This window comes from Lepus europaeus, chromosome 10 (genome assembly GCF_033115175.1).
Source record: "Lepus europaeus isolate LE1 chromosome 10, mLepTim1.pri, whole genome shotgun sequence".
Classification (NCBI taxonomy): domain Eukaryota; kingdom Metazoa; phylum Chordata; class Mammalia; order Lagomorpha; family Leporidae; genus Lepus; species Lepus europaeus.
The window spans coordinates 9,146,340-9,173,750 of record NC_084836.1 but is presented as its reverse complement, the minus strand read 5'-3'; the positions used below and the strand labels follow the sequence as shown (position 1 = coordinate 9,173,750).

The 27,411-nt window shown below is 57.9% G+C and overlaps 1 protein-coding gene and 1 pseudogene across 3 annotated transcripts; both read right to left on the bottom strand.

Moving 5' to 3' along the window:
• Nucleotides 1-3,540: 3,540 nt before the first annotated feature.
• ANKRD54 (ankyrin repeat domain 54) lies at nucleotides 3,541-16,702 on the bottom strand. Of its 3 annotated transcripts, none has more exons than XM_062202864.1 (8): nucleotides 16,294-16,702; nucleotides 14,401-14,448; nucleotides 8,080-8,178; nucleotides 6,476-6,547; nucleotides 5,357-5,404; nucleotides 5,162-5,286; nucleotides 4,922-5,029; nucleotides 3,541-4,616 (listed from the first exon to the last, which is right to left on the bottom strand). In XM_062202864.1, exons 1-8 carry the CDS (start codon nucleotides 16,622-16,624, stop codon nucleotides 4,542-4,544), a joined length of 906 nt encoding a protein of 301 aa, XP_062058848.1. In that variant the 5' UTR covers nucleotides 16,625-16,702; the 3' UTR covers nucleotides 3,541-4,541. The 3 variants fall into 3 exon arrangements, with proteins under 3 accessions (XP_062058848.1, XP_062058850.1, XP_062058849.1); XM_062202866.1 differs by having other exon boundaries at nucleotides 8,080-8,173; nucleotides 16,294-16,385; XM_062202865.1 differs by having other exon boundaries at nucleotides 4,529-4,616; nucleotides 6,476-6,542.
• Nucleotides 16,703-22,203: 5,501 nt separating this feature from the next.
• On the bottom strand, nucleotides 22,204-27,332 carry LOC133767478 (haloacid dehalogenase-like hydrolase domain-containing 5; annotated as a pseudogene).
• Between the last annotated feature and the right edge of the window lie 79 nt (nucleotides 27,333-27,411).

The following is a 27,411-nucleotide window of genomic DNA, read 5'->3' as shown; positions in this document are numbered from 1 at the left end:
GGTCTGGGGTGGTTTCACATAGACACACACACGGTGGTCTGGGGTGGTTTCACACACACACACACACACGGTGGTCTGGGGTGGTTTCACATAGACACACACACGGTGGTCTGGGGTGGTTTCACACACACACACACACACACGGTGGTCTGGGGTGGTGTCACATAGACACACACACAGTGGTCGGGGTGGTTTCACACACACACACACACACACAGTGGTCGGGGTGGTTTCACACACACACACACACACACACGGTGGTCTGGGGTGGTTTCACACACACACACACGGTGGTCTGGGGTAGTTTCACACACACACACACACACAGTGGTCGGGGTGGTTTCACATGGACACACACACAGTGGTCGGGGTGGTTTCACATAGACACACACACAGTGGTCAGGGTGGTTTCACACACACACACACACACACAGTGGTCGGGGTGGTTTCACACACACACACACACACACGGTGGTCTGGGGTGGTGTCACATAGACACACACACAGTGGTCTGGGGTGGTTTCACACACACACACACACACACGGTGGTCTGGGGTGGTTTCACACACACACACACACACACACGGTGGTCTGGGGTGGTTTCACACACACACACACACAGTGGTCGGGGTGGTTTCACACACACACACACACACACACGGTGGTCTGGGGTGGTTTCACACAGACACACACACACACACACACGGTGGTCTGGGGTGGTTTCACATAGACACACACACACACACACAGTGGTCGGGGTGGTTTCACACACACACACACACACACGATGGTCTGGGGTGGTTTCACATAGACACACACACACACACACACATGGTGGTCTGGGGTGGTTTCACACACACACACACACACGGTGGTCTGGGGTGGTTTCACACACACACACATGGTGGTCTGGGGTAGTTTCACACACACACACACACACACGGTGGTCTGGGGTGGTTTCACATAGACACACACACAGTGGTCGGGGTGGTTTCACATAGACACACACACACTGTGGTCTGGGGTGGTTTCACACACACACACACACACAGTGGTCGGGGTGGTTTCACACACACACACGGTGGTCTGGGGTGGTGTCACATAGACACACACACAGTGGTCGGGGTGGTTTCACACACACACACACACACAGTGGTCGGGGTGGTTTCACACACACACACACACACAGTGGTCGGGGTGGTTTCACACACACACACACACACGGTGGTCTGGGGTGGTGTCACATAGACACACACACAGTGGTCGGGGTGGTTTCACACACACACACACACACACAGTGGTCGGGGTGGTTTCACACACACACACACACACACAGTGGTCGGGGTGGTGTCACATAGACACACACACAGTGGTCGGGGTGGTTTCACACACACACACACACACACACACAGTGGTCGGGGTGGTTTCACACACACACACACACACAGTGGTCGGGGTGGTTTCACACACACACACACACACAGTGGTCGGGGTGGTTTCACACACACACACACACACACGGTGGTCTGGGGTGGTTTCACATAGACACACACACACACACAGTGGTCGGGGTGGTTTCACACACACACACACACACACACACGGTGGTCTGGGGTGGTGTCACACACACACACACACACAGTGGTCTGGGGTGGTTTCACACACACACACACACACAGTGGTCGGGGTGGTTTCACACACACACACACACACAGTGGTCGGGGTGGTTTCACACACACACACACACACACGGTGGTCTGGGGTGGTGTCACACACACACACACACACGGTGGTCTGGGGTGGTTTCACACACACACACACACACACGGTGGTCGGGGTGGTTTCACACACACACACACACACGGTGGTCAGGGTGGTTTCACACACACACACACACACACACGGTGGTCTGGGGTGGTTTCACACACACACACACGGTGGTCTGGGGTGGTTTCACATAGACACACACACGGTGGTCTGGGGTGGTGTCACACACACACACACACACACACACGGTGGTCTGGGGTGGTTTCACATAGACACACACACAGTGGTCGGGGTGGTTTCACACACACACACACACACACGGTGGTCTGGGGTGGTGTCACATAGACACACACACACACACACACAGTGGTCAGGGTGGTTTCACACACACACACACACACACAGTGGTCGGGGTGGTTTCACACACACACACACACACAGTGGTCGGGGTGGTTTCACACACACACACACACACACACAGTGGTCGGGGTGGTGTCACACACACACACACACACACACACGGTGGTCAGGGTGGTGTCACAGCCCCAGCACGCTCCATTCTACAAGCACAGGGCTACCTCCTAGTAGATGACGGGACCTCCAGACGCCCTCGGAGGCCCCCACGCCTTGGACCCCTCAGCTCCGTGGCCAGAAAACCCAAGTCCCGAGGAGGAACTCCATGGACCCCTTCCTCAGACAGGCGGCGCACTGTCCTCAGGGCTCAGAGCTCTCAGGGAGCCCGTCAACTGAACCCCTTGGAGCTGAGGTGGGCAATGCCGGCCTCACCTTTCCCTCCTGGGTGATCCCTGCAGGCAGGCGGGGAGGCCCAGGGAAGCAGGTGCCAGGAGAAGGGGCCCACTCCCTCCTGCCCCAGCCTCTCAGCTTGCCCAGGACTCCTCCCAGGAGGCGTGGCCAAGGGAGGCTGTGTTCAGGCCCAGGCCCAGGCCCAGCAGAGTCCCTGCAAGAGGACAAGCTCACAGGCGCCCCTGGGCCGGAAGTGGGCGAGCTCACCTGGAGGGTGTCAGGAGCAGCCTGGGGAAGGGACAGTCACCTGCCCTCTGCACCCCCACACCCTCCCCTTGCTCAGCACCCATCCTGCCCACAGCAGCTTGGGCCTATGGGACACTTAACTCAGGGCCGCCTCACTTCCTCCCAGTCCCTGCTGCCCTGGTGGGCTTGGGCTTCCTCCCACAATGGGGCCCCAGGGGCAGCCTAGGGCCTGGATCTCACACCGCAGGAGACCTTGTTTCTCCAGGGTCCGGGGAGTACTGGCTTCAGTTTCCCTCAGATCTGGGGGGGTGTCTGGTGCAGTGGGTGATCACTGCGTGGGATGCCTGCATCCCATGTTGGTGTGTGTGGGCTCCACTTCTGATCTGGCTTCCTGCTAATGCTCACCTTGGGAGGCAACAGGTGCCAGCTCCAGTACTGGGCCCTGTCACAGACACGGAAGACCCCGAAGGAGCGCCAGGCTCCTGGCTTCAGCCTGGCTCAGCTCTGGCTGTTGCAGGCACATAGAAGTGTGGGGAAATGGGTGGCGGCCGTCTGAGAGGCCTCCTTGGGGAAGGGCAGGGTGGGGCAGGCGGAGGCCTCCCTTTGGCTTCCCCTGTGAGCAGACCCCTGTGAGCAGACTCCTTTGGCCCGTCCCCATCCCCAGCCAACGGAGCACCCGTCCCCGCGGGCGGGGGTGGCCACCACTGTGAGTGCGGAAAGCCTCCAGCCCTGGCCGCTGGACTGTCTCCCGGGCTTCTCTAACAACCGCCACAGCTGCTGCCTTCACACAGCTTTATTTTCTTACAGTTCTGGAGGCCAGACTTTTAGGTTCAGTCTCACTGAGCCACAGGCAAGTGTCAGCAGGGCCGGCTCTCCTGGAATTCCGAGTAAAGAACCATTTCTTTGCCTCTCCAGCTTCCTCGGCTCGCAGCCCCCTCCTGGGGTTACGCCAGCTTCTCGCGTCCGTCCATCGGCGTAGCTCCCACTTCCGCTCACGTCTCCGGCTTCCGCCGGTAGGATCCCTGTGACTACACATCCCACCCAGGCACCCAGGGTACTCTCCCCGGCCACGGCCCTGGGACACAGCGTCACTACAGAGCCCCTCTGCCATCCAAAGCGAGGGTCACGGGATCCTGGAATTCATGACGGACACTCAGCAGCCACTAGCAGCCTCCTACACCCGGGCTGCAAACTGCCACACCCTCCTGGGGTTCCGATGGCTGGGAGGAAAGGGGCTGCAGACGCTGCTTCGGGCTCGGCAGGGTCCTAACACGGTATTTTTAAGGCCTAAGCATCACCCACCCTCCCCCTTCCAGCTACGGAAGCTCACTGCAGTGTCTCCTCAAAGGTCAGGCGACAAGTCCGTCTCAGCGCTGGTGAGAGGCACAAGGCCAAACCATGAGGCCCAGTGGCAGTGCCCTTGGCCTGTCCTAAGCCAACATGGCAGGGAAGGAGCAGAGGAGGCTCTGGGGCCTGCTGAGGGCCCAGGGAGGCCGTGGGACAAGTGGAACCCACGTAGTGCCTGTCACACAGAGCTACAGTGTGCCTGCACGGACTGGTATGGTGCAGCAGGAGCTGGAGGAAGAAGTGGGGGACAATGGTCCTGGCCCACAGAGATGATGGAGACCAGGGGAGCAGTTCTGAGGTGGCAGAAATCATGCCTCCGCCCCCAGCATCTGGGGATGAAGGTCAAGTCCTCGCCAGACACCCGGCTTTTGCTTTGAATGAGCGCAGTGGGGGCGGGAAGGGGCAGTGGCAAGCGAGGAGGCAGGGACCCTCTCTTGCTACCTCTTCTCCATGTTCTGCATCTGCAAACTCAGAGAGGTAAAGCTGGCCAGGAGGTCGGTCACTTCGTCCACCTGCAGGACAAAACCCAGGCTGTTCCAGGGTGCCAGGGTCCCCGCTCCTCTCCCCCAACACCGCAGAGAAGGCAGGCGTGGCTCCTCCTCCTCCTGGGCCACCCGCTGGGCTGACTATGGAACAGCTGACCAAGCTTCCTACTCGACAGCAGGCGGTCTCAGGCTGCCCAGGAGAGCCGGCCACGAGCATCAACGGGAGCGGGCAGAGGCTTGCGGACCATGGGGGCTGCCGCCCCACAGGCACAGCCTGATTCGAGGTCAGGCTGCAGCGGGCTGGGTGCACTGGCCCCGAGGCTGCGGCTCACCTGCTCTTTGGTGCTTGTCATCTGCAGGCGGGTGCAGAGGTCATCCAGCCGCTCGCGCTGCTCGTGGCGCCCCAGGCGCTCCAGGTACTCCCTCAGCATCTGGATGATCTGGAACAGAGGGTGAGCCGGCTACCTAGGCCCCCCGGGACACAGGGAGCCCAGGCTGCTGCCAGCAGGCACCACGGAGCAGGGGCCAGCGCGGGCGCACGTGCGGTGAGGGCGGTGCCGAAGGCGGCTCACCTGCTTCACCTCCAGTCGTACGGCCTCCAGGCACTGGGAGTGGCCCTCCTGCAGGATGCTCAGCTTCGACTTGGCCAGGTGCAGGGGCGTGCGCCCGGCTCGGTCCAGGGCATCGACCCGGGCCCCTGCAAGGACAGGCGGGAGCGATCACGCTGGGGCGAAGGAGAGGATGGGGGAGGGGAAGAAGCCACCTACCTCCTCGCAGCAGTGTGGTGATCACAGGGACGTGGTTGGTGCAGGCCGCTGGGGAGGAACAGATGTAAGAATTCAGAACCCGGGGCCGGCACTGTGGCGCAGCAAGTAAAGCCACCGCCTGCGGTGCCGGCATCCCATGTGGGCGCCAGTTTGAGTCCCAGCTGCTTCCCTTTTTCTTTTTTTAAGATTTATTTATTTATTTGAAAGTCAGAGTTAGAGAGAGGGAGAAGCAGAGGCAGAGAGACAGAGAGAGGTCTTCTATCCACTGGTTCACTCCCAAAATGGCTGCAATGGCCAGGACTGGGCCAAAGGCAGGAGCTTCATCCAGGTCTCTCACGTGGGTGCAGGGGCCCAAGCACTTGGGCCCTCCTCTGCTGCTTTTCCTGCTGGATTGGAAGTGGAGCAACCAGGACTCCAACTGGCGCCCATATGGAATGCCAGAGCTGCAGGCGGGAGCTTTACTTGCTACGCCACAGCCCTGGCCCTGGCTGCTTCACTTTTGATCCAGCTCCCTGCTAATGGCCTGGGAAGAGCAGAGGAAGACAGCCCAATTGCTTGGGCCCCTACCACCGATATGGGGACCTGAAGAAGCTCCTGGCTCCTGGCTTCAGCCTGGCCCAACTCTGGGGAGTGAACCAGTGGATGGAAGCTCGATCTCTGTCTCTCCCTATCTCTCTGCAACTCTTTCAAATAATAAATCTATATACATAAAAAAAGAGTTCAGGACCCACAGTCTGGCCCTGTGTGCCTGCAAGAGGGGGCAAGCCTGTGCCAAGTGATGCCCCTTGGGGAGGGGTCACCAGCCATCAAGTCCAAGTCCCTCCCTGCATGGCCGAGGAAACTGAGGCCTGCAGAAGGGACCTGCCCGGCACAAGTGACAGCGCAAGCCGGTGAGGGCTGCATCCAGCCAAGGCCTCGCACTGCACCTGCCCAGTGGGGCTGCCAGAGCAGCTGTGCTAAGGGCAGAGCTGACTCCCGAGAGCCTGGAAAGCCGTGGACCCAGGCCGGTGGGACAGCAGCCGGTGGGTCGGGCTCTCCCCCCACCCCATGCTGGGAGAACCTGCTGGGAGCCCGTCTATGCGGCCCAGCAGCTGTCTGGACAACTCAGGAGGCACTTACCCAGGTGGAGCGGTGTGTTCCCCAGCCCGTCGCGCTGGTTGGGATCGGCCCCATGGTCCAGGAGGAGCTGCACTGAAAAGAGGGAAGCCCAGGAGGCCTGTGGGAGGCGGCCATCACCCCCGCTTCCCGCCACGGTGAGGCAGTGGGGCGCCTTCCTGTGCTAGCAGGGCCTTGCGCAGTGCACAGAGTGTGGGACCCGGACGGCACTGCGCCTCCCTGTTGTCCCCCAACTAGTCACAACTGGCTCAACAGATTCACGGGCAGGACTCCAGGGCAGGACCTGGGGGCTCCGGGGCCTCCTGGCCTTGGCAGGTGTTGGGGTCCGAGACCTCACAGCTGAGCATTCTCCCAGCAGCAGTGGCTGCAGGCACGGGCTCTGCAGGGCGTGTTTCGTCCTCCACAGCGAGGCCTGTGGACAATGTCACCCTGCCCTCCTGGGAGGTCTCTGGGCCCCCTGAGCGCCAGGGCTGTGCCATCGGCCGGGTTTGCCTACTTCCTGATGGACGGGCTGAGTCTAGGACAGGGGACAGGGCGACCAGGCTGAGCCTCAGGTGATATCCAGCAAGCAATGAGAGGCGTCACGGGTGTAAGTGTGAAAGCCACAACAGCCAGGCTCCGGGAGAACACCCAGCATCCCGGTGACAAGTGCAGAAACACTAGCCGTAAGAGGACACTGATAAACTGTCCGTGCTAGAAATCTGTGTAACTCAAAAGACGTCATTCAGGGAACAAAAGGCAGGCCGAGAAGCACGTCACCCTTTACGTCAGGGACTTGTGTGCAGAACACAAAACGCTGTGTGGGAAAATGGCCCAAGGACTTGAACAGACACGCACAAAGGAGGATGTTCAAACGGCTAATAAGTGCTGGCGGAGAAATGCAAATTAGAGCCCAGCCAGAACGCTGAGTGCAAAGACAGAGAGGGTTCCCGCAGGGGTGTGGGAAGGTGTGGTGCTCTCGGCCCATCAGCACCCACCTGGGGAGACAGCCGCCAGGCTTCCACTCCGGACTTTGCCCCCTACAGGTGAGGGCGTGTACGTACAAGAACGGTCACCTGGAAGCCACGCCAATGCCAATGGGGCATGATGGGGCCAGGGCTGTGTCATACCGGGCCGTGGGGAGGCAAACTCCCGGCACACACGCAAGCACGGATGGCCGCGCGGACATAGCGGTGACCGAAAGAGCACGCCGGGGGCTTCCACGGACGTGAACTCCACAAACAGGGAACCCCAGTCGTGGTAGACAAGGTCCCCCCGGGGGAGAGGACCGGGAGATATTCTCCATCTTGTCTGGTGGTGGTTCCCCCAGCGTGAGCGCACACACACACATACACACCCCACAAGTCACACCATCACTTTTTCCTTTAATAAAAGGAGCCACTGCTGTGGCTGCCTGAGTCAACGGTGCCTGAATGCAGACCTCTGAGGCCTAGGCCTGCCCCTGCCCGGTCTTCACCCTGGGGAGGGCGAGGGCCAGGGCACTCAGGTGCCAGGCTGCCAGTCCCCAGCACACGTGGGCATCCCGAGGCTGTGCAGCCAGCCGCGCCCCCCCCCCCCCCCCCGAGACACTGCTTGCCACGCCTGCCCCTCCCTCCCCCAGGACTCACCGATGCGGTCATTGCCATTGCAGGAGGCGAAGTGGAGAGCCGTGCGGCCCTTGTCGTCAGCTGCACAGGGATCCGCGCCGTCTTCCAGCAGCTGCTGCACTGACGTCACCAAGACAGAGGGAGGGGACGGGCGAGACAGCGGCAGCGTTAGCTCAGCTGCAGTCCCCAGCGGGCGGGGCGGGATGCTAGGGTCCCTGCAGACCAGGCCTGGACAGCAGGTGGGAAGGCCGGCCCCCAGGAAGGTGCCGGCTCCACAGGGGCTATCACGGTAGGGGCTGGTCTCCTGAGGGCGCCGATGTGGGGGCCCAGACTGTGCAGAGGGACAGAATGTCGCCAGAGGCTCCCGGGCCTCTGGAAAGAGGGTCTAGAGTGACAGAGACCCCCCGCACAGACCGCGACCCCATCCTCAGCCTGGGGACCATCCGTGCCAGCTGGACTCGGCCGGGGGCAGCCTGCAGTGGACAGCGCAGGCTCTGCAGCCACACAGACCAAGCCGTGGGGGAAAGAGAGGACTGCGCCACCCACAGCACGGGGCAGCACACAGAGCCGGCGGGAGAGCAAGGCCTGGATGGGGGCCCCAGCCCCCTGCAAATGGAGTGAGCCGAGCCCTGCCGACCGAGAGCCACTCTGCTGAGATAATGGACGCGAAGTTCCTGTGCCGAGAGGCAGAGGCGCTAGAAGATGCGAGGCATTACGTGCTAATGTCCACGCCCAGTGGAAACGGGAAAATTGCTGCCCAGCACCATTTACGCGAGGCCGCTTCAGTCTCGCCCGCAGCTCCCTCTTTAGCGCCCCTCAGAGCCCTGCTCACCCCACCCCGAGCCAGAGCCCGGGACGCGGGCACCAGCCAGGCAGGAACCCGCGGCGGAGCCCTCCAGGGCCTAGCAAGGGCCACGGCCCTTTTACAGGTCCTTTCTGATCCGAAGGCTCAGGCTCGGCCCAGAGAGAGCATCAAGGGCCCAGGCTGCATTCCCCAGGGAACAGGAGGCAAAGCTGGGGTGTAAACCCTGTGTCACGGCTCCAGACCTCACACCTCTCCAAACACACACATCACTCAGCTTTCTGCGGGCTTTCACAACAGTGCCACTTTATAGTCACACACACACACACGTTAAAGATCTACTTTTACTTATTTGAAAGGCAGTGACAAAGAGAGGGAGAGACAGACAGAGATCTACCTCTGGCTCACTCCCAGATGGCAGCAGTGGCCAGGCTGAAGCTGAGAGCCTAGAACTCCGTCTGGGTCTCCCACGTGGGTGCAGGGCCCAGGCCATCTTCCGCTGCCTTCCTAAGTGCATTAGCAGGGAGCCGCAAGGGAAGCAGAGCAGCCGGGACTCGAACTGGTGCTCTGGAGCGGGATCCTGGCGTTGTAGGTGGCAGCTTAGCCGCTGCACCACAGTGCCAGCCCCAAATGCTCCTAGAGTTTTCTCTGTTTATAATTTGGGTCTCACTGTGCCTCGCCATCAGTATTTGCCTAATGAGTGCTACTGATGGGCTGAGTGAGGAAAGGAAGGTGGGGCTGCGCTGCGGCATAGCATGTTAGGTTGCCGCCTGCAGCGCCAGCATCCCACATGAGTGCCGGTCCCAGTCCTGGCTGCTCCACTTCCAATCCAGCTTCCTGCTAGTGCTGCTGGGAAAGCAGCAGGGGACAGCCCAAGATCCTGGGCCCCTGCATCCAAGTGGGAGACCCAGAAGAAGCTCCTGGCTCCTGGCTTTGGCCTGGCCTATTCCTATCTCTTGCTGTTGCAGCTATCTGGGGAGTAAACCAGCAGTTGGAAGATCTCGCTCTCTCTGTGTAACTCTCTTTCTAACTCTGCCTTTCAAATAAATAAGTAAATCTTAAAAAAAAAAAAGAAAAGAAAAGAAAAGAAAAGAAAAGAAAGGAACTGAAAATGCCCAGTTCCATTTCTATGATTTTTACAATATTTTTAGAAAGCACTTTAGTGGGGCCAGCGCTCGGTCATAGAGGATAAAGCTGCCACCTGCAGTGCTGGCATCCCATATGGGTGCTGGTGCAGTAGAAGATGGCCCACATCCTTGGGCTCCTGCACCCACGTGGGAGACCTGGAAGAAGCTCCAGGCTCCTGGCTTCGGATCAGCCCTGCTCTGGCTATTGTGGCCATTTGAGTAGTGAACCAGCAGATGGAAGATAGCTCTCTCCCTGCCTCTGCCTCTCTGAAACTCTGCCTTTCAAATAAATAAATCTTTAAAAAAGAGAGAGAAACAAAGTTCTTTAGCAACCTCTATCAGGAACCATCAAAACATGCATACTTTTTATTTTTTTATAATTATTTTATTTCTTTGAAAGACAGAGTTACAGAGAGAGGCAGAGCCAGAGAGCCAGAGAGAGAGAGAGAGAGGGAGAGAGAGAGGTCTTCCACCTGCTGGTTCACTCTCCAAATGGCTGCAACAGCCAGAGCTGAGCTGATCCAAAACCAGGAGCCAGGAGCTTCTTCCGGGTCTCCCACATGGGTGCAGGGGTCCAAGGACTTGCGCCATCTTCTACTGCTTTCCTAGGCCATAGCAGAGAGCTGGATTGGAAGAGGAGCAGCCAGGACTCGAACCGGCACCCGTGTGGGATGCCAGCGCTGCAGGCTGGGGCTTTAATCTACTGTGCCATAGCGCTGGCTCCATAACATGCATACTTTTTAATGTAATAATCCCCAGAAAGTAATTTTAAAACTGAAAAGCCAATGTGCAAATATATAACTAATTCTTACTTTGTCCCTTTGTAGTAATAGCATGCTTTTGTTACAAATAGCGGCTACAATTCATTTTTAAAAATCATGGTTCTGGGGCCGGCGCCATGGTGCACTAGGCTAATCCTCCGCCTGCGGCGCCGGCACCCCAGGTTCTAGTCCTGGTTGCTCCTCTTCCAGTCCAGCTCTCTGCTGTGGCCTGGGAAAGCAGTAGAAGATGGCCCAAGTGCTTGGGCCCCTGCACCCACATGGGAGACCCAGAAGAAGCCCCTGGCTCCTGGCTTCGGATCAGCTCAGCTCTGGCTGTTGCGACCAATTGGGAAGTGAACCAGCAGATGGAAGACCTTTCTCTCTCTCTCTCTCCCTCTCCCTCTCTGCCTCTCTGTAACTGTCTTTCAAATACATAAATCTCGAAAAAAAAAAAAAAAGCCTTGTGGAGCCGGTGTTGTAGTGCAGCGAACAAGCCACCGTCTGCAACAACAGCATCCCGCGTGAGCGCAGACTCCACCCGGCCGCTCCACTTCCCATCCAGCTCCTGCCAACGCGCCTGGGAACGCAGCAGAAGACGCCCCACATGCTGGGGCCCCTGACACCCATGGGGAGGCCTGGACGCAGTTCCAGGCTCCTGGCTCCAGCCCAGCCCAGCATCAGCAGTGTGGCCATTTGAAGAGTGAACCAGCTGATGAAAGAGCTCTCTTCCTCTCTTTTTATAACTCTGCCTTACAAGTAAATAAATAAATCTGTTTTAAAAACATGTGGTTCCAAGTGGAGAATGAAGTTATAAAGTGATGCTTTGTTTTCTATCTCACAAGCTTTAAAAAAGCCATACAGGGGCTGGCGCTGTGGCGCAGCGGGTTGACGCCCTGGCCTGAAGCGCTGGCATCCCATATGGGCGCCAGTTCTAGTCCCGGCTGCTCCTCTTCTGATCCAGCTCTCTACTATGGCCTGTGAAACCAGTAGAAGATGGCCCAAGTCCTTGGGCCCCTGCACCCACATGGGAGACCTGGAAGAATCTCCTGGCTTCTGGCTTCGGATTGGCTCAGCTCCGGCCATTGTGGCCAGTTGGTGAATGAACCACCGGATGGAAGACCTCTCTCTCTCTCTTTCTGCCTCTCTTCTCTCTGTGTAACACTTTCAAATAAATAAATAAACCTTAAAAAAAGAGCCATACAGTAATGTATTAATTTTGTATGTACGAAAAATATGCTTCCATTTTGAAAAAATATATGGTTACAAATTCTATGAAAAACGTTTATGATACACAAAAAATTATAAATGCTACAAAATACATGTACAGCAGTTTGCAAGCCCATAAGGAAAATTCCTATGCCTAGGAATAAGGACTGGAAGATGTTCACCGGAATAATAACAAATTATGTCCTTTGCTGGCATTATGGATGTTTTTCTTGTATATTTCTCTAATATAAAAACTTTAAAAAATTTATTTGAAAGGCAGAGTGAAGAGAGATCTTCCAACACCCCTGCTTTACTCCCCAAATGCCCACAAGAACCACGGCTGGGCCAGGCCAAAGCCAGGAGCCAGGAGCTCCACCTGGGTCCCCCTGTGGGTGGCAAGGACACAGGTCTCTGGGCCACCATCTGCCGCCTCCACATACACCAGGAGGAAGCCAGACCAGAGCAGCAGCAGCTGAACTCAAACCAGCGCTGCCGTGTGTGACGGGCAAAGCCCTGGCTTAACCATGGGGTTGCAATGCCTCCCCCTTGAGATACTTTAAGTGCATTATTATTTTCATATTTAAAATATAAACCTGCAAAGAACACAGAATGTGAACCACAGAAGCACAGGGGTGAGGAGGCTAAACCCACAGGCTGCTTCCCCTCGGAGCCCTGCAGGCGCCTGGAAAACCAAGGGGCTCTGAAGGGAAAGTTACAGCACTTCTGCCAGGACAAAAAACCCCAAGTTTAACTTGAACCACACTTTCTGTGGAAGGTGAGTATAACCTATACCCTCTGGCCACACACTAGAGATATTTAAAACAATGCTTAGTATTTTTCCCTAAAAAACTTTCTAGGAGGCCAAGGCTATGGTGTAGCAGGCAAAGCCACCACCTGTGATGCCAGCATCTCATATGGGCGCCGGTGTGTGTCTGGGCTCTTCCACTTCTGATCCAGCTCCCTGCTAATGGCCTGGAGAAGCAGTGGAGGATTCCCAAGTGGTTGGGCCCCTGCACCTGCGTGGGAGACCTGGAAGAAGCTCCTGGCTCCTGGCTTCGGCTAGCCCAGTGCTGGCCATTTGGATGGAAGATCTCTCTCTCTCTCTCTCTCTCCTTCTCCCTCTGTCTCTCCTCTCTGTAACTCTTTCAAATAAATAAATAAATAAATCTTAAAAAGAAAAAGAAAAGCTACCTAAGTTTCTGCTCAAATACTCCAGACACTGAAGCTCACGAGAAAGAGGCCACGATGGAAAGTGGAACAGCAGGCCAGGCTCTGGCCTGCTGCTGCCCCAGGGACGGGAGCTCAGGGCCCACGGTGCGATGCCCCGGCTGTCCGCGTTAACCACCGCGCCCCCTGCCCGCAGTAACTGGGCTCCTACACCCCGTGGCCCTCAACTGACGCTCCCGTTTTAGCTGTGGGTGCCAGCAGGCCACCACCAAACACAACACGTCGTTGGAGACAGGCAGAGCGACGGCCCCAGAGAAGGCCACGTGCTCTCCCCGGAACGAGTGGCTGTGCGGCCCCCACGGCAGCAGGATTCCGCAGACTTGTGGAGGGAAGAGCTGTGAGCCGCGGAGACCCTCCCGGCTCCGTGTGACCTCGCGGGTCCTCGCAAGTCAGAGAATTTCCCTGCTCTAAGAACCAAGAAGGACCAGGGCAGCCTCAGCCCTTGGTGCTGGCTGTGCAGATGGAGGGGGGCCCAAGCCCAGGAACGCAGGGGCTGGGAAAGGAGCCTCCCGAAGACATGCGCCCCTGCCCGCCTGCACTGCACGCCTCCCCTGGGTAGCTGTACAGCAACAAATCTGTGTTGTTGAAGCCACTGCACGCGTGGGGATTAAAGCCGCCAGAAAACTGCCAGCGCCTCCCAGGAAGATCTAAGTCCCTGGACACATGAAACATTTGTCCTCTGGCTTGTCCTGCCACTGCCCTGCCCACTAGGGAGGGCTGGAGAGCAAGAGGAAAACCAGGCAGGGCATGGGCCTGCCAGGGGCCCACCCGTGCCATTCACGGCCGTCAGCTCGGCATGGAAAACCACTTGCCCTCACCGGGCTCTCACTGGGCGGCCCGTGCAGACGACCGCTGGCCGTCAAGGTCAGTGCTCACTACCATCAGCCCAGAGGCTCCGAAATGAACATCCACCCTTTACCAAAGACCGTGCTCGGTGCCACGGATAGAGAAGTAGATCCAGTTGCACACCAGGAGGCCCGCAGGGTCGTAAATGCTATGACATCAGCAGGTGCAGGGGACAGGCCAGCACAGGCGGCTGAGGGCCTGCGCCAGCCAGGCTCACCCCCTGCCTGCAAGGCGTCTGCAGTTTGACCGGAAGCACGGTGAGCCAGTGTCGGGGCAGCAGGCAGACGGTCCTCCCGGGCGTTGGCGACCAGGCTCTCTCTCTTCCCCAGCCAGCCCACGGGTCCCCAGCGCTGGGCCCACTGCACACACTCACCTGTTTCCACGTCATTGGCGTTGGCCGAGTCCCTCAGCCTTTTCAGCGCTGTGAAGAGATAAAGACAATCGCTGTGATAACACAGACGGAGGGCGGCTCCCTGGTGAGCCCACCCTTCCGCCACGGAAGGATCCAAGGGGCCGGAAAGGTGCCGCACACGAGCGACACTGCCCTGGGGCGCGCAGAAACGGGTATGCCGGCTGAAACCCGCGTTCTGCAGCAAACCCTCCCCGACCCTGGGGCCCAGATCTCGTCTCCGGCCCTTGCCGTGGCTGGTGGGACAGGGCAGGCCGGCTGACCTCGGGGTCTCCACTGGCAAAACAAGGCGGAGCGGTCGCCAGCCGTGGCTGCAGACACTGGGGGCTCTTGGTGGGGGCTCTGCGCCCGTTACGTGGGCAATCTCATGCTTGTTTTCTCCTCCCAAACAGGTCAGTCTCAAAGGAGACTGTTTTCCTAATTAGGTATGAGGCTGATCACCTAAGCCTGGTGATTCCTAAGCAGAAGTTTACTGCCCGTCCATGACACGACCTCTGTGTTGGAGAACACCATACAGCATGGCCTTTGTCATCAGAGAAATGGCCAAAAATTACACTTCCACACACAACGATTCCGTACATGCATAGAGTACTTGGCGGCTTTTGAGAGAGGGACAGCCACACCGAAAGCAAGCGTCTGTGTGTGGGGTCACTCCCCGGATGCCTGCGAGGGCCAGGGTGGGGCCTGGCCTCAGAGGGGCCTGGGAGCTCAATCCAGGTCTCCCACACGGCAGCAGGTAGCCCCGTGCGTGAGCCATCGCCGCCGCCCCCCAAGGCCCACCCTTGGTGGTGCAGGAGCCAGAGCTGGGCACAGAGCCAGGCGCCCCGCTGTGGGCTGCAGGCGGCCAGGACGGCACCCTAACTGCCAGACGGCACCCGCCTCCCTACGCGGCTCGGACGGCACTGCAAGTGCTCAGTCTTTAGCTACCACCGGACACGGCCGAGTCCGGGAGTCCTGGAAGGGGCCCTAAAAGCCCTCGTCCTTGGGTCTTCAGAGCCTCGGTTTCTACGGAGACGACAATACGCTGGACAAGCCCGAGCAAGGGGCTCGGCCTGGCTAATCTGGCGCCCCAACACCGGAACAGCTTTACCAGAACAGCTCCCTAAGACCCTACCATGAGACAATTTCTCAGCCAGCGCTGTGGCGCAGCGGGTTAAAGCCCTGGCCTGAAGCACTGGCATCCCATATGGACACCGGTTCTAGTCCTGGCTGCTCCACTTCTGATTCGGCTCTCTGCTATCGCCTGGGATAGCAGTGGAAGATGGCCCAAGTCCTTGGGCCCCTGCACCCGCATAGGAGACCCAGAATAAGCTCCTGGCTTTGGATCGGTGCAGCTCGGCCGTTGCGGCCATCTGGGGAGTGAACCAGCAGATGGAAGACCTCTCTCTCTCTCTCTCTCTCTCTGTCTCTACCTCTCTCTGCTGTAACTCTTTCAAATAAATAAAATAAATCTTAAAAAAAAAAAAAAAAAAGACAATTTTCCCGGAGCGTCAGCTTCCCCGTCACCCGTGCAATGGGAAGGACTTCAAGTTCTTGTGGGATCACAGATGGCCGCGCATCGCCCGGGGCGGGCGTGGGGCAGGCAACGGCTCAGCCCTGCAACACCCCGGAAGGCGGCTACTACATCCATGTCACAGATGGGAAAACCGAGGCTGAGCAGCGTGGCAGAGCCGTGCACCTGAACAAGACGACGGGCCTGGAGCACCCCACTTCCTGGCCTACGAACAACCCCCAGGGCCCGTCGCGGGAGGCCCGAGCGCCCCGATCCACAGCAGCCCTCACTGCGACCCTCACTCAAGGCCCCGCCGGGGGCTCCGGCCCGGGCCGATCCCCCGCCCCAGGCGGCCCGCGCCTCACCGTGCACCTCCTTGCCCGTGGGCCCGAGGCGGCGGTGCGGCCTGGCGGCTCGCCGCAGCCGGCCGGCGGGGATCTTGCAGCGCAGCTCCTCGCGCGGCTCCGCGTCCTGCTGCCACAGGACGTGCAGGTAGCGCAGCGGGGACTGCGCCCCGCCGGACGCCCGCGCCGCCAGGCCCGCGCCGCCGCCGCCGCCCAGCGCAGCGCCGAGGTCGGCGAAGGAGAAGAGGCCCTCGGCGCCCGTCAGCGGCTCCGGCGCCACGGCGCACTCGCCCTCCGAGCTCGAGCGGCCCGAGCGCGGCTCGTCGTCCGCGCCCCCGGCGGCGGCTGCCATGGCAACCCTCGGCGCGGGCCTGGCCGCCACAGCCTCGTTCCCGACCGACCAACGGACCCACTTCCCTCCGCCCCAAGCCTCGCTGTCAGCGAGCGGGCGGGCGGGCCGGGCCTGCAACCACGGCAACGGAGCGTGGGCGGGCTCTGGCCGCCGGAGCCAATGACGACGCCTCTCGCTTAAACCCCAACAGCCAATCGGGAAGGCAGCGCATAGTACAAGCAAAAGAATTGGACGGGGGTTTCTGGCGGCGTGAATGGCGGACGTAGCGACCAATCACAGATTTGAGGTGCCCGCAGTCCCGGCCGTACGTCGCTACCGGAGCAAATAAAACAGCTGAATTTAAGAAGCATTCCCCTCCCAACAAAGATAACGGGCAGGCGCCTCAGCCAATCACAAAGGAAGAAAATGAAGCAGCCACGCTCAGTATAGATGGGTTTTATTTAAAATCAATGAATGAAAAGGTAGGGAAGGGGAGCTATGTTAAGACGTAGAGGTTTGTCCACGAGCTGTGCGGGAATAGGTTTTCTCTATTTAAAGATTTATTTCAAAGGCAGACTTACAGGTCAGAGCGCGCTTCCACCCGCTGGTTCACTCCCCGAACGGCCACAACGGCCGGAGCCCTAACCAGATTTCCTGGGTCTCCCGCGTGGGCGCAGGGGCCCAAGGACTCGGCCCATCCTCTGCTGTTTTCCCAGGGCATTAGACGGGAGCGGGACTGGAAGTGGAGCGGCCGGGACTCGAACCAGCGGCCTCACGGGATGCTGGTGCTGCAGGCAGTGGCTAGCAACAAGCATAGTGGGCCGCGTGCCACTCTGTCCATCACTCGCTGCTCCCCCACAAGAGCCTGAGCGGGTAGACTGTTACCGTGCCCATTTTGTGGATGGGAACACTGAGGCGCTGAGCGGGTATGTGAATTGTCCCAAGGGGCCAGGGCTGCAAAGCTGAGGAATTGGTATTTGATCCCAGACCTGTCTGAGGCCAAACTGGTCTTCCCCCGGGGCAGGCATTGGCACCACGGTGAAACTCTGCCTGGGCTGCCTGGGCTCTCGCCTCCCACTCGGCAGTGCTTGGTTCAAGTCTCAGCTCCTCTGCTTCCCGTCCAGCTTCCGGCTGATGTGTGCCCTGCAGGCAGCCGGTGATGACTGAAGACCGGGGTCCCTGCCGCCGTGTGGGAGAGCCAGGTGGACGTTCTGGCTCCTTTCCTTGGCTCGACCCAACCCTGACTGTTGTGGGATTTGGGGGAATGAACCAGTGAATGGGAGATCTCTCTGTCTCTGTCTCTTTCTGTCTTTCAAATAGAGTGGACACACAAATTAGAAAAGTCCTCTCGGGGTAGGTGGCATAGAAGATTAAGCCTATGGCTGTAGTGCCATACGGGTGCTGGTTTGAGTCCCGGCTGCTCCACTTCCGATCGAGCTCCCAGCTGATGCGCCTGGGAAAGCAGCGGAAGATGGGCCCCTGCACCCCCGTGGGAGACCCAGAAGAAGCTCCTGGCTTCTGCCAGGCCTGGTCCCAGGTGTTGTGGCTATTTGGGGAATAAACCAGCTGATGGAAGATATCTCTCTCTCTCTGGGAAAAAAAAAAAAAAAGTCCTCTCTTCCATTGCTTTGTTAGCTGAAAGCTGTGGGAAGCCTGGCTCCAGTCTTGGTGGCACCCATGAAGCCAGGAACCCAAAACTCCATCTGGGTCTCCCACGTAGGTTGTAGTTGAGCCATCACCTTAACCCATGTGCCACAACACCTGCCCCTACATATGTATTTTTAAATTATTTAAGGGGGGGGGGGTCTCTTCTGCTGTCCCCAGCAGACAGGCCTGGGCCCCAGGCCAACACCTAGAGGCAGGAACTCCATCCTCTGCTCCCAGGTAGGTGGCAGGAACCTAACGGAGCTGTCATTGCTGTCTGCCAGGGTCTACGTTAGCAGGAACCCGGGCTCAGGAGCCAGAGAGACAGATCGGCTGTGGGACACCTGTCACAACCCTTAACCACTCGGCCAAAAGCCTGCCCTGGGAATTATCTTTATTGTTAAAGTTGTATTTATTTATCGTCGTCTTACTTGAAATGCAGAGAATCAGAGAGAGAGAGAGAGAGAGAGAGCTTCCATCTGCTGGTTCACTCTGAACGCCCACTACATCTGGGGCTGGGGCAGGTTAGAGCCAGAACCCAGACAGAGCTCAATCCAGGTCTCCCTTGTGTGCGGCAGGAAACCAGAATCAGAAGCGGAGCCAGGACTCGAACCCAGGGACTCCCACAGAGGCTGCAGGCTTCCCAGGCGTCGGCTCAGCCGCCGTGCCAGCCACCCTCCCCCAATGACTTGAGAGAATCTAACGGGCCTCGGTTTGGGTTTTGCTTTGTTTCTCCTACACCAGATGATCCCCAAGGATGCGTCTGGTCCTGACTGCTAAGAATCCGCCTTCTTCAGGGCCCTCATGTGACCGCCACGCAGGGGGACGGCAGGGTCTGCGAGCCTGTGCTCAGGAGAGGGGGACAGGACAGCGCGGGGACCGTGAACAAATGCCGGGGTCACGGGAGCTGGGGTTTGAGACGAAGCCAGTCTAAGAGCCCGGGCCGGCTGCAAAATACAACGACCGTGAGCAAGGGAGCCTGGCAGACTTTTCCTGCTGTGCCCTGGTTCCATCTGCTCGCGGGCAGCGACGCGTTTCTAAGCAGATTAACGAGCAGCGAGCAGCGTGCTCCGCGGTGATAGCCTGAGCCTCCCTTCGAATGCGGTCCTGTAAATACGGATGGAGGTGGGAGCGGAGCGTGGGTCGCTGTTCCAGCAGCACGGGCGAGGTGGCGCCGGCGAGGACCCTGGGGGCAGATGCTTTGAACGAGGGTTGTGAGGGAGAGGAAGTGTTAAGTCTGAGGGGCCTAGGAGACATCAAGTACACACATGTGCCACGAGCTCCTTTAGTGGCGGGGTCTGGCGTGGAGACAGAAATGGGGCGGGGATAGCACAGTTACGGTGGAGCCGGTGAACCCACTGCCCGGGACGCCTTCATCACAATAAGCAGGTGCCGTCAACTCCCGGCTGCTCTGCCTCCGATCCAGCAACCACCCCCCCCACACTTTTTTTTTTTTTTAAGATTTATTTATTTATTTATTTTTGACAGGCAGAGTGGACAGTGAGAGAGAGACAGAGAGAAAGGTCTTCCTTTTGCCGTTGGTTCACCCTCCAATGGCCGCCGCGGTTGGTGCGCTGCGGCCGGCGCACCGCGCTGATCCGATGGCAGGAGCCAGGTGCTTCTCCTGGTCTCCCATGGGATGCAGGGCCCAAGCACTTGGGCCATCCTCCACTGCACTCCCTGGCCACAGCAGAGAGCTGGCCTGGAAGAGGGGCAACCGGGACAGAATCCGGTGCCCCGACCGGGACTAGAATCCGGTGTGCCGGCGCCGCAAGGCGGAGGATTAGCCTATTGAGCCGCGGCACCGGCCAAAAATATTTATTTATTTGTAAGGCAGGTTCACAGAGAGAGAGCTTCCATTCCCTGTGCGTTCCCCAAGTGGATGGCTGCAATGGCCAGGGCTGGGCCAGAGTGAGGCTGGCAGCCGGGAGCTCCATTCAGGTCTCCCACTCGGCCTTCTGCTGCTTTCCCAGGCGTGTTCTGGATTGGAAGTGGGCCAGCTGGGACTCGACCCCTATGGGGTGTCAGTGTTACCACAGGACCCCCTCCCCGGCTCCCTTCTAATGCGCCTGGGAAGGCAGCGGAAGACGGCCCAGGTGGAGTTCCTGACTCCCGGCTTCAGCCTGGCCCAGCATGTTGTATTCAGTTGGGGAGTGAACCAGTAGATGGAAAATCAATCAATCAATCTCTCTCTCTCTCTTACTCTGCCTCTCAAATAATTTTTCTTTTTTTTTTTAAGATTTTATTTATTTATTTGAGAGAGAGAATTACAGACAGTGAGAGGGAGAGACAGAGAGAAAGGTCTTCCATCTGTTGGTTCACTCCCCAGATGGCTGCAACAGCCAGAACCGCGCCGACCTGAAGCCAGGAGCCAGGGGCTTCTTCCTGGTCTCCCATGTGGGAGCAGGGGCCCAAGCACTTGGGCCATCTTCTACTGCTTTCCCAGGCCATAGCAGAGAGCTGGACTGGAAGAGGAGCAGCTGGGACTAGAACAGGTGCCCATATGGGATGCTGGCGCCACAGGCGGGGAATTAACCTCCTGCAGCGCTGGCCTTAAATAAATAATTTTTCAAAAAATGTCTTTTTCCAGGGGCGGCGCTGAGGTGTAGTAGGTTAAGCCTCGGCCTGTGGCACTGGTATTCCACAGGGGCACCAGTTCATGTCCCAGCTGCTCCTTTTCCAATCCAGCTCTCTGCTGTGGCCTGGAAAAGCAGTGGAAGATGGCCCAAGTCTTTGCACTGCCGCACCCACGTGAGAGACCTGGAGGAGGCTTCTGGCTCCTGGCTTCGGATCAGCCCAGCTTTGGCCGTCGCAGCCATTTGGGGAGTGAACCAGCCGATGGAAGACCTCTCTCTGTCTATAACTCTGCCTCAAATAAATAAATAAATAAATATTTAAAAAAAACACACCAAAACTCTTCTTCTAAGAGTCTGATAAATCAATAGTGAGAGCCAAGTGAACTCATTAAAAAAAAAAAAAAAAGAAAGAAAGAAAATGTTTGGGGGGTTGGCACTGTGGCACAGCAGACCAAACCGCTGCTTATGATCCCTGCATTCCATATCTGAGTGCTGGTTCAAGTCTTGGCTTCTCTGGTTCTGACCCAGCTCCCTGCTAGGTGTCGGGGAAGGCAGCAGAAGATGACCCAAGGATCTGGGCCTTTGCCACCCATGTAGGAACCAGGATGGAAATCCTGGCTCCTGCCCCTGCTGTCTGGTTATATGGGGAGTGAACCAGTGGATGGAAGATCTCTCTCTCTCTCTCTCTCTCTCTCTCTCTGTTGTGCAGCCCAGCCTTGCAAATAAATAAATCTTTTTCTTTTTAAAAGAAATGATATTTAAACCTACTGGGCTGGATAAGCCACCCAGGGAGTGAAGGAAGGTGAACAGAGAAGGGACCCAACGATGGCGCCCGGGGAGGAGGAGGCTTATTGTCTGGTGAATGGAGAGACGGGAGCCCCACGAAGGGAAAGTGAGAAGCAGCAGTGAAGCTCGCTCGCTCGCTCGCTCGCTCTCTCTCTAGAATAGATCAGATTTATAATCGGGGTGATTTTATGGGCCAGTGGGAGGAAGGAGCGGGCTAGGAGGGTGATGCGAGAACGAGGGTGTGAGACGCATGGGGCCTGGCAGGTGGGGAAGCGCCTTGGGCTGGGTGCGTCGTGAGGGCAAAGCTGGTGTGGGAATGGAGTGAGAAGGAAGCAGGGCTCCAAGGCTTCGGTCCGGACACAGAAGGAAGGCTGCAGAGGGGGTTGGTCAGCACGAGAGCCTGGCCCTCTCTCTGGCCCTCCTGCCGTGGGCTGATGCGGCCTGGAGGCGCTCCCGGAGGCCCCGGGACCCCCAGCCGCTTCTCTGTCACAGCACACAAGACCAGGACCCTCAGTCCAGCCGGACAGCTTCCCAAGAGACAGCACACCGAACACTTACTGTGATTATTTTAATTCAAAAAAAGCCAGTGCCGGTCTATGCATGATGAACTGAAACGGAGTGGAAGGCCGTGTGAGGGCGAGCCGCACACCGTGCCGCCCTGCGCGGTTCCCTCGAGGAGGGCCGAGGCGCCGCGGGGACGTCCACCCCACCCCACACTGCTCCCCCTTCCTCCAAAGTCCCGACTGAAACGAGGAGGACACTGAGGCCCAGAAGCCCGAGGACTGGCCTGAGAGCCTGCCAGGGGACGGGCACAGAGTGCTGGGGCTCCCACGAGAGGCCCCCGGCTCGTTTCTTCAGCTGCCATCATCTACTTCAGGTGCCCGCTGAGACCATGCTTGTGGGACAGCAGGCAGAGGGCAGGAACCAGGCCGGATCGGGTGCCCAGCAGTCAGGACTCACCTGCAGCCCCCACCCCCATGCCCCCCACGCCCTACGTGCTGCCCTCACCACGCAGCCCAGCTGCACAGCCTGGACCACACCCTTCACAGTGTGGGAGGCCTCCATGGTGCCGGGACCCAGTGCCCGTGGAAGGGGGACTCACCACCTGCTGGGCCCGGCCCGGTGGACGCCACATCCCTGGGACTGTACACACGCGTGCCCACCAGGACGGAGGTGCAGCTCTGGTTGGCCGAGGGCTGCTGCTTCCACAAGCCCCAGGCCCTCAGCACACTGGGCCCTCTGCAGGTACCGGTGAAACAGGCTGGCCCCGTAGACATCAGACACAGGATTGTCACCCACAGCACAGAGGTCCGGATGGGGGCAGCCCAGCCCCGCCACTCCGCCCACTGCCTGAGCAGCTCCTCTGCGTACCGGGAGGTGAGGATGCTGGTTTGCCCAAAGGGCCCTCGTATCTCAGCTCCCTGCCAGTCACCTTCCGGTGAATGGTTTCCAAGCACAACGGGAAGGTGCCGTGGCCAAACCTAGGCATCTTGGCTTCCACCATCCAGAGGAGGTCCACGTTGCTGGCCAGGGCGGGGAGATGGGGGTATGAGGCCATGGCCAGGCCAGTCCCGGGGTTTCTGTTGCTAAGGAGACCATCTACAATTAGCTGCAGGCTCCTCTCCCAGCGGACCGGCTCCCCAGGGAGAAGCACCCTTGTGACACTGGAATCCCATTCTCAGAGCACCCGTTTGAGTCCTGGCTGCTCCACTTCCTGTCCAACTCCCTGCTAAAGTGCCACGCCTGGGCATTGTCCACCAGGGGTCCCCGCCCAGACACCAGCAGCTGCCTCTCTTGTGGGAGAAGAGCTTCATGCGGCTGTGGGAGAGAATGACTTGGTCTGGATTCCCCTTGCATCCCAGCAGGGCTGGCAGCCCCTGGGCTTAGCCATGTCGTAGGATGTTGTGACAAAAACCACAGTCCCTGGGGTGGTGCAGTTTGTGGAAGGCTTCCAGAGAGGCAGGGGTCACGCTGTGGCCCCGCACCAGCACTCCATCAAAGTCCAGCAGGAACCCCAACACGGGCAGGCTCAGAGCTGGGCCCCTGGTGGGCGACAGCCTCGGACCCGGCAGAGCGCACTGGCCCAGCGCAGCCCCACTGCCCGGCGAAGCAGGGTCTCTCTCAGCACCCTTATCGCTCTCCTTTGTCTTGTGATTCCCCAGATTGAAGTGTTCTGGAAGAGGCAGAAGTCCTATGTAAATAAATGAATAAAATATATTTGATGGTTATAAACAGAGGATCCAAGTGAAGAATAAAGAATAAGATTATTGTTAAAAGTAAGTATGAAAGCAAACATTTATTGGGGATGAGAAATCACAATAGAAATTGTATGAGACATCACACATTCACAAATTACAATTTGTAATTTAAAAAAGCTGACAACACAAAAATCACAAAGTCCTGAAAAGTAATATGTGTGTTTGCATGGATTTCAAAAATTTTTGTGATTAAAATAAACAACTTTTGGCTGGCGCCGTGGCTTAACAGGCTAGTCCCGGTCGGGGCGCCGGAGTCTATCCCGGTTGCCCCTCTTCCAGGCCAGCTCTCTGCTATGGCCCGGGAAGGCAGTGGAGGATGGCCCAAGTCCTTGGGCCCTGCACCCGCATGGGAGACCAGGAGAAGCACCTGGCTCCTGGCTTCGGATCAGCGCGATGAGCCGGCCGCAGTGGCCATTGGAGGGTGAACCAACGGCAAAAAGGAAGACCTTTCTCTCTGTCTCTCTCTCTCTCACTATCCACTCTGTCTGTCCAAAAAAAAAAAAAAAAGCAAAATAAACAACTTTTAACTTTTTTTTTTTTTGGACAGGCAGAGTTAGACAGTGAGAGAAAGAGACAGAGAGAAAGATCTTCCTTTACTGTTAGTTCACCCTCCAATGGCCGCTACAGCCAGCGCGTTGCAGCCGGCGCACTGTGCCAATCTGAAGCCAGGAGCCAGGTGCTTCTCCTGGTCTCCCATGCGGGTGCAGGGCCCAAGGACTTGGGCCATCCTCCACTGCCTTCCTGGGCCACAGCAGAGTTGGCCTGGAAGAGGAGCAACCGGGACAGAATCCAGCGCCCCGACCGGGACCAGAACCCAGGATGCTGGCACTGCAGGTGGAGGATTAGTCCAGTGAGCTGCGGCACCAGCCATTCTCTTTTCTTTAAGAAAATTTAAATTCATCTTTTATTTATCTGAAAGGCAGAGACAGAGTCAGAGCTCTTCCCTCAGCTGGTTCACTCTCCAGATGCCACAACAGCCAGGGCTGAGCCAGGACCGGCTGCCGCCAGGAGCCGGGAACTCAACCTGGGGCAGGGACCCAAGGATTCAAGCTACCACCTGCTGACCCCTCCACGGTGAGCAGGAGCAGGAAGCAGAACTCGAACCCTGATACGGGATACTAGGATACTAGGACCCCGAGTGGTGTCTTAACCAATGTGCCAAACACCCACTGTGCATGACCTTTTATAAGTATTGCTGCATTTAATCTTTTTCTATTCTCTGATACGCTCTAAATATAACAACTTTGTATCTTCATTTGTTTTAAAATTTGTTTATTTATTTAAAAGGTGGAGTTACAGAGAGACAGAGGCAGAGAGAAAGAGAGAGAGAGATCTTCCATCCACTGGTTCACTCTTATAATGGCCACCATGGCCAGGGCTGGGCCAGGCCAAAGCCAGAAGCCAGGAGCTTTATCTGGGTCTCTCACATGGGTGCAGGAGCCCAAGTACTGGGCCATCTTCTGCTGTTTTCCCTGGGAGCTGGATGGGAAGTGGAGCAGCCAGGACTCGAACTGGTATCCATATGGGATACTGGGGCTGCAGGTGGCTGCTTTACCCAGCATGCCACAGTGCTGGCCCCTGCATCATTGTTCTCTCTTGAAAGAATGGAAAGATAGGGGCAAGAATTTGGCACAGCAGTTAAGGACCTGCTTGGGATGCCCATATCCCAAGTTCAAGTCCCAGCTCTGGCCCAAGTCCAAGTTCCAGCTCTGCTTTGTTTTAAGCCTCCTGCTACTGTGCACCCTGAGAGGTCGTGGGTGATGGCTCAAGCACTTGGGCCTTTGCCACTCATGTGGGGAGATGGATTGAGACCGAGTTCCCTGCTCCTGGTTTGGGCTGGCCCAGTCCCAGCGGTTGTGGGCACTGGGGGAGTGAACCAATGGATGCAGAGGTCTTTCCTCGTCTCTGTGTCAAATAAAATGAAATAAACTGAAAATTCCTCGTCTCTGTGTCAAATAAAATGAAATAAACTGAAAAAACTTTCAAAAGAAAGATAACCTCATTTTAAAGTGTTTCTTTGAAAACAAACCGGGCCAGGCGCCTGGCACAGCAGGTGAGCCGCTGCTCGGGTTTCCCCGCCGGTCTGAGTTGGCTACTCCAGGTCTGAGTTGGCTACTCCATTTCGGATCGAGCTCCCTGCCAAGGGCCCGGGAAGCAACAGATGTTGGCTCAACAGACGTTGCTGGGGACTGTCCCTGAGCAACGAAGGGGCCTGGGGACTTCAGGGCCGGAAGCTTTGTTGTACCTGAGCGAGTATGAACAAAGGAGCTCCACACATTGATAAAATTTGATGGTCCTTTATTTGCCGGCGGTGGAGAGTGGGCTCATGCCCTAAAGAACTCTCGACCCTGAAGCCCAAAGCAACAGGGTTTATAAAGGCAAAACCCACAAAATTGGGAGGGGAATACATGGTTGCTAGGAACAGGGGGGAATACATGGTTACCGGGGTCAAGCCGACCTAAAACCTATGGGAAACTAGTATCAATTATAATCTTGACAATACCAGTTACAGTCTTATAATCCTGACATTAATCCAGGTATTGGTTTTAATTATATGTAGGACAGAGACAAATTACATTTTTATCATTAACCCAGGTGCAACCTTTCTACTTCCAAGCTTGAGCGATCATGCTGGGGGTTCCTATGCTCTGCCAAGTGTGATGTAGTGGACTGCTTTGTTCTACTGTTTTAGATCGTAGTTTCAGACCAGAGTCTCACGGTGTGTGTGGGGGGGTGCTTTCCCAGAATGGAGTCTTCAGTGCTCCAAAATGGAGTCCCTACTGTCAAGGCGCTACTTCAGCTTAAGTCCGTCAACCCCATGGCCATTTCCCCCGGTGGTCGGTCCCCACGGGAGGACCACGGCCGCGGGCGGCAGAGCCAGCCGCGAGGACCCCGGGGCGGGGCAGGGGGTGTATTCCAGGTACCTGCGCCCCGCAGGGTGCAGCAGGGGAGCTGTGTGAGATCTGGGGTGGAGGCCAGCTCCCGGCCACACGGCCAATCAGCGGCAGAGGCACGGGGCCCCCGCTCTCCGCCGCAGGTCGCCCACGGGCAGGTGCAGCGCGGACCGCCTTCTGCCGGCCTGGGGCGCAGGCCGACAGCTCCCTGGAGGGCTTCCCCGGGCCTGAACTGGCAGCGGACCCCGCCAGCCTGGGCTCTCAGCAGCGGCCCGGTGTCCGGCCTCGTCTCGGCCTGCTCCGACCGCAGGCCCCAGAGTCACAGGGCGTCTCTTCCCGACGCCGGGTTACCGCGTGCTTCCACACCCACCGAGCTTAGGCTTTCGAGGCCAGAACTTTTTTTTCGCCGCGGGCAAACCGCTGAATCCAGGGCCGGGCCCCTCGTTGGCCTTCGCGCGAGACGCCGGCCGGAGGAAGCTGGCAGCCATCTTTGGTGTGGCACTGCCGGGATGCTCGTGATTTTCCCATCCCTTACGACGAACGCTTCAGGTTCTGAGCTCTGAATTTTCATCGCGGCTGTACACTCACACTTTCTGCTAAGCCTGTGCTTGAAGAAGGAAGAACACTTCAGGCGGCGCGGCCTTCGCCCT

Coding starts and splice junctions, on each gene's coding strand:
- ANKRD54 (XM_062202864.1), bottom strand. CDS start 16,624: ATGGCAGCCGCCGCCGGGGGCGCGGACGACGAGCCGCGCTCGGGCCGC. Junction 14,449..16,293: donor CACGGGCAAGGAGGTGCACG/GTGAGGCGCGGG, acceptor ATCTCTTCACAG/CGCTGAAAAGGCTGAGGGAC. Junction 8,179..14,400: donor CGCCAATGACGTGGAAACAG/GTGAGTGTGTGC, acceptor TGGTGACGTCAG/TGCAGCAGCTGCTGGAAGAC.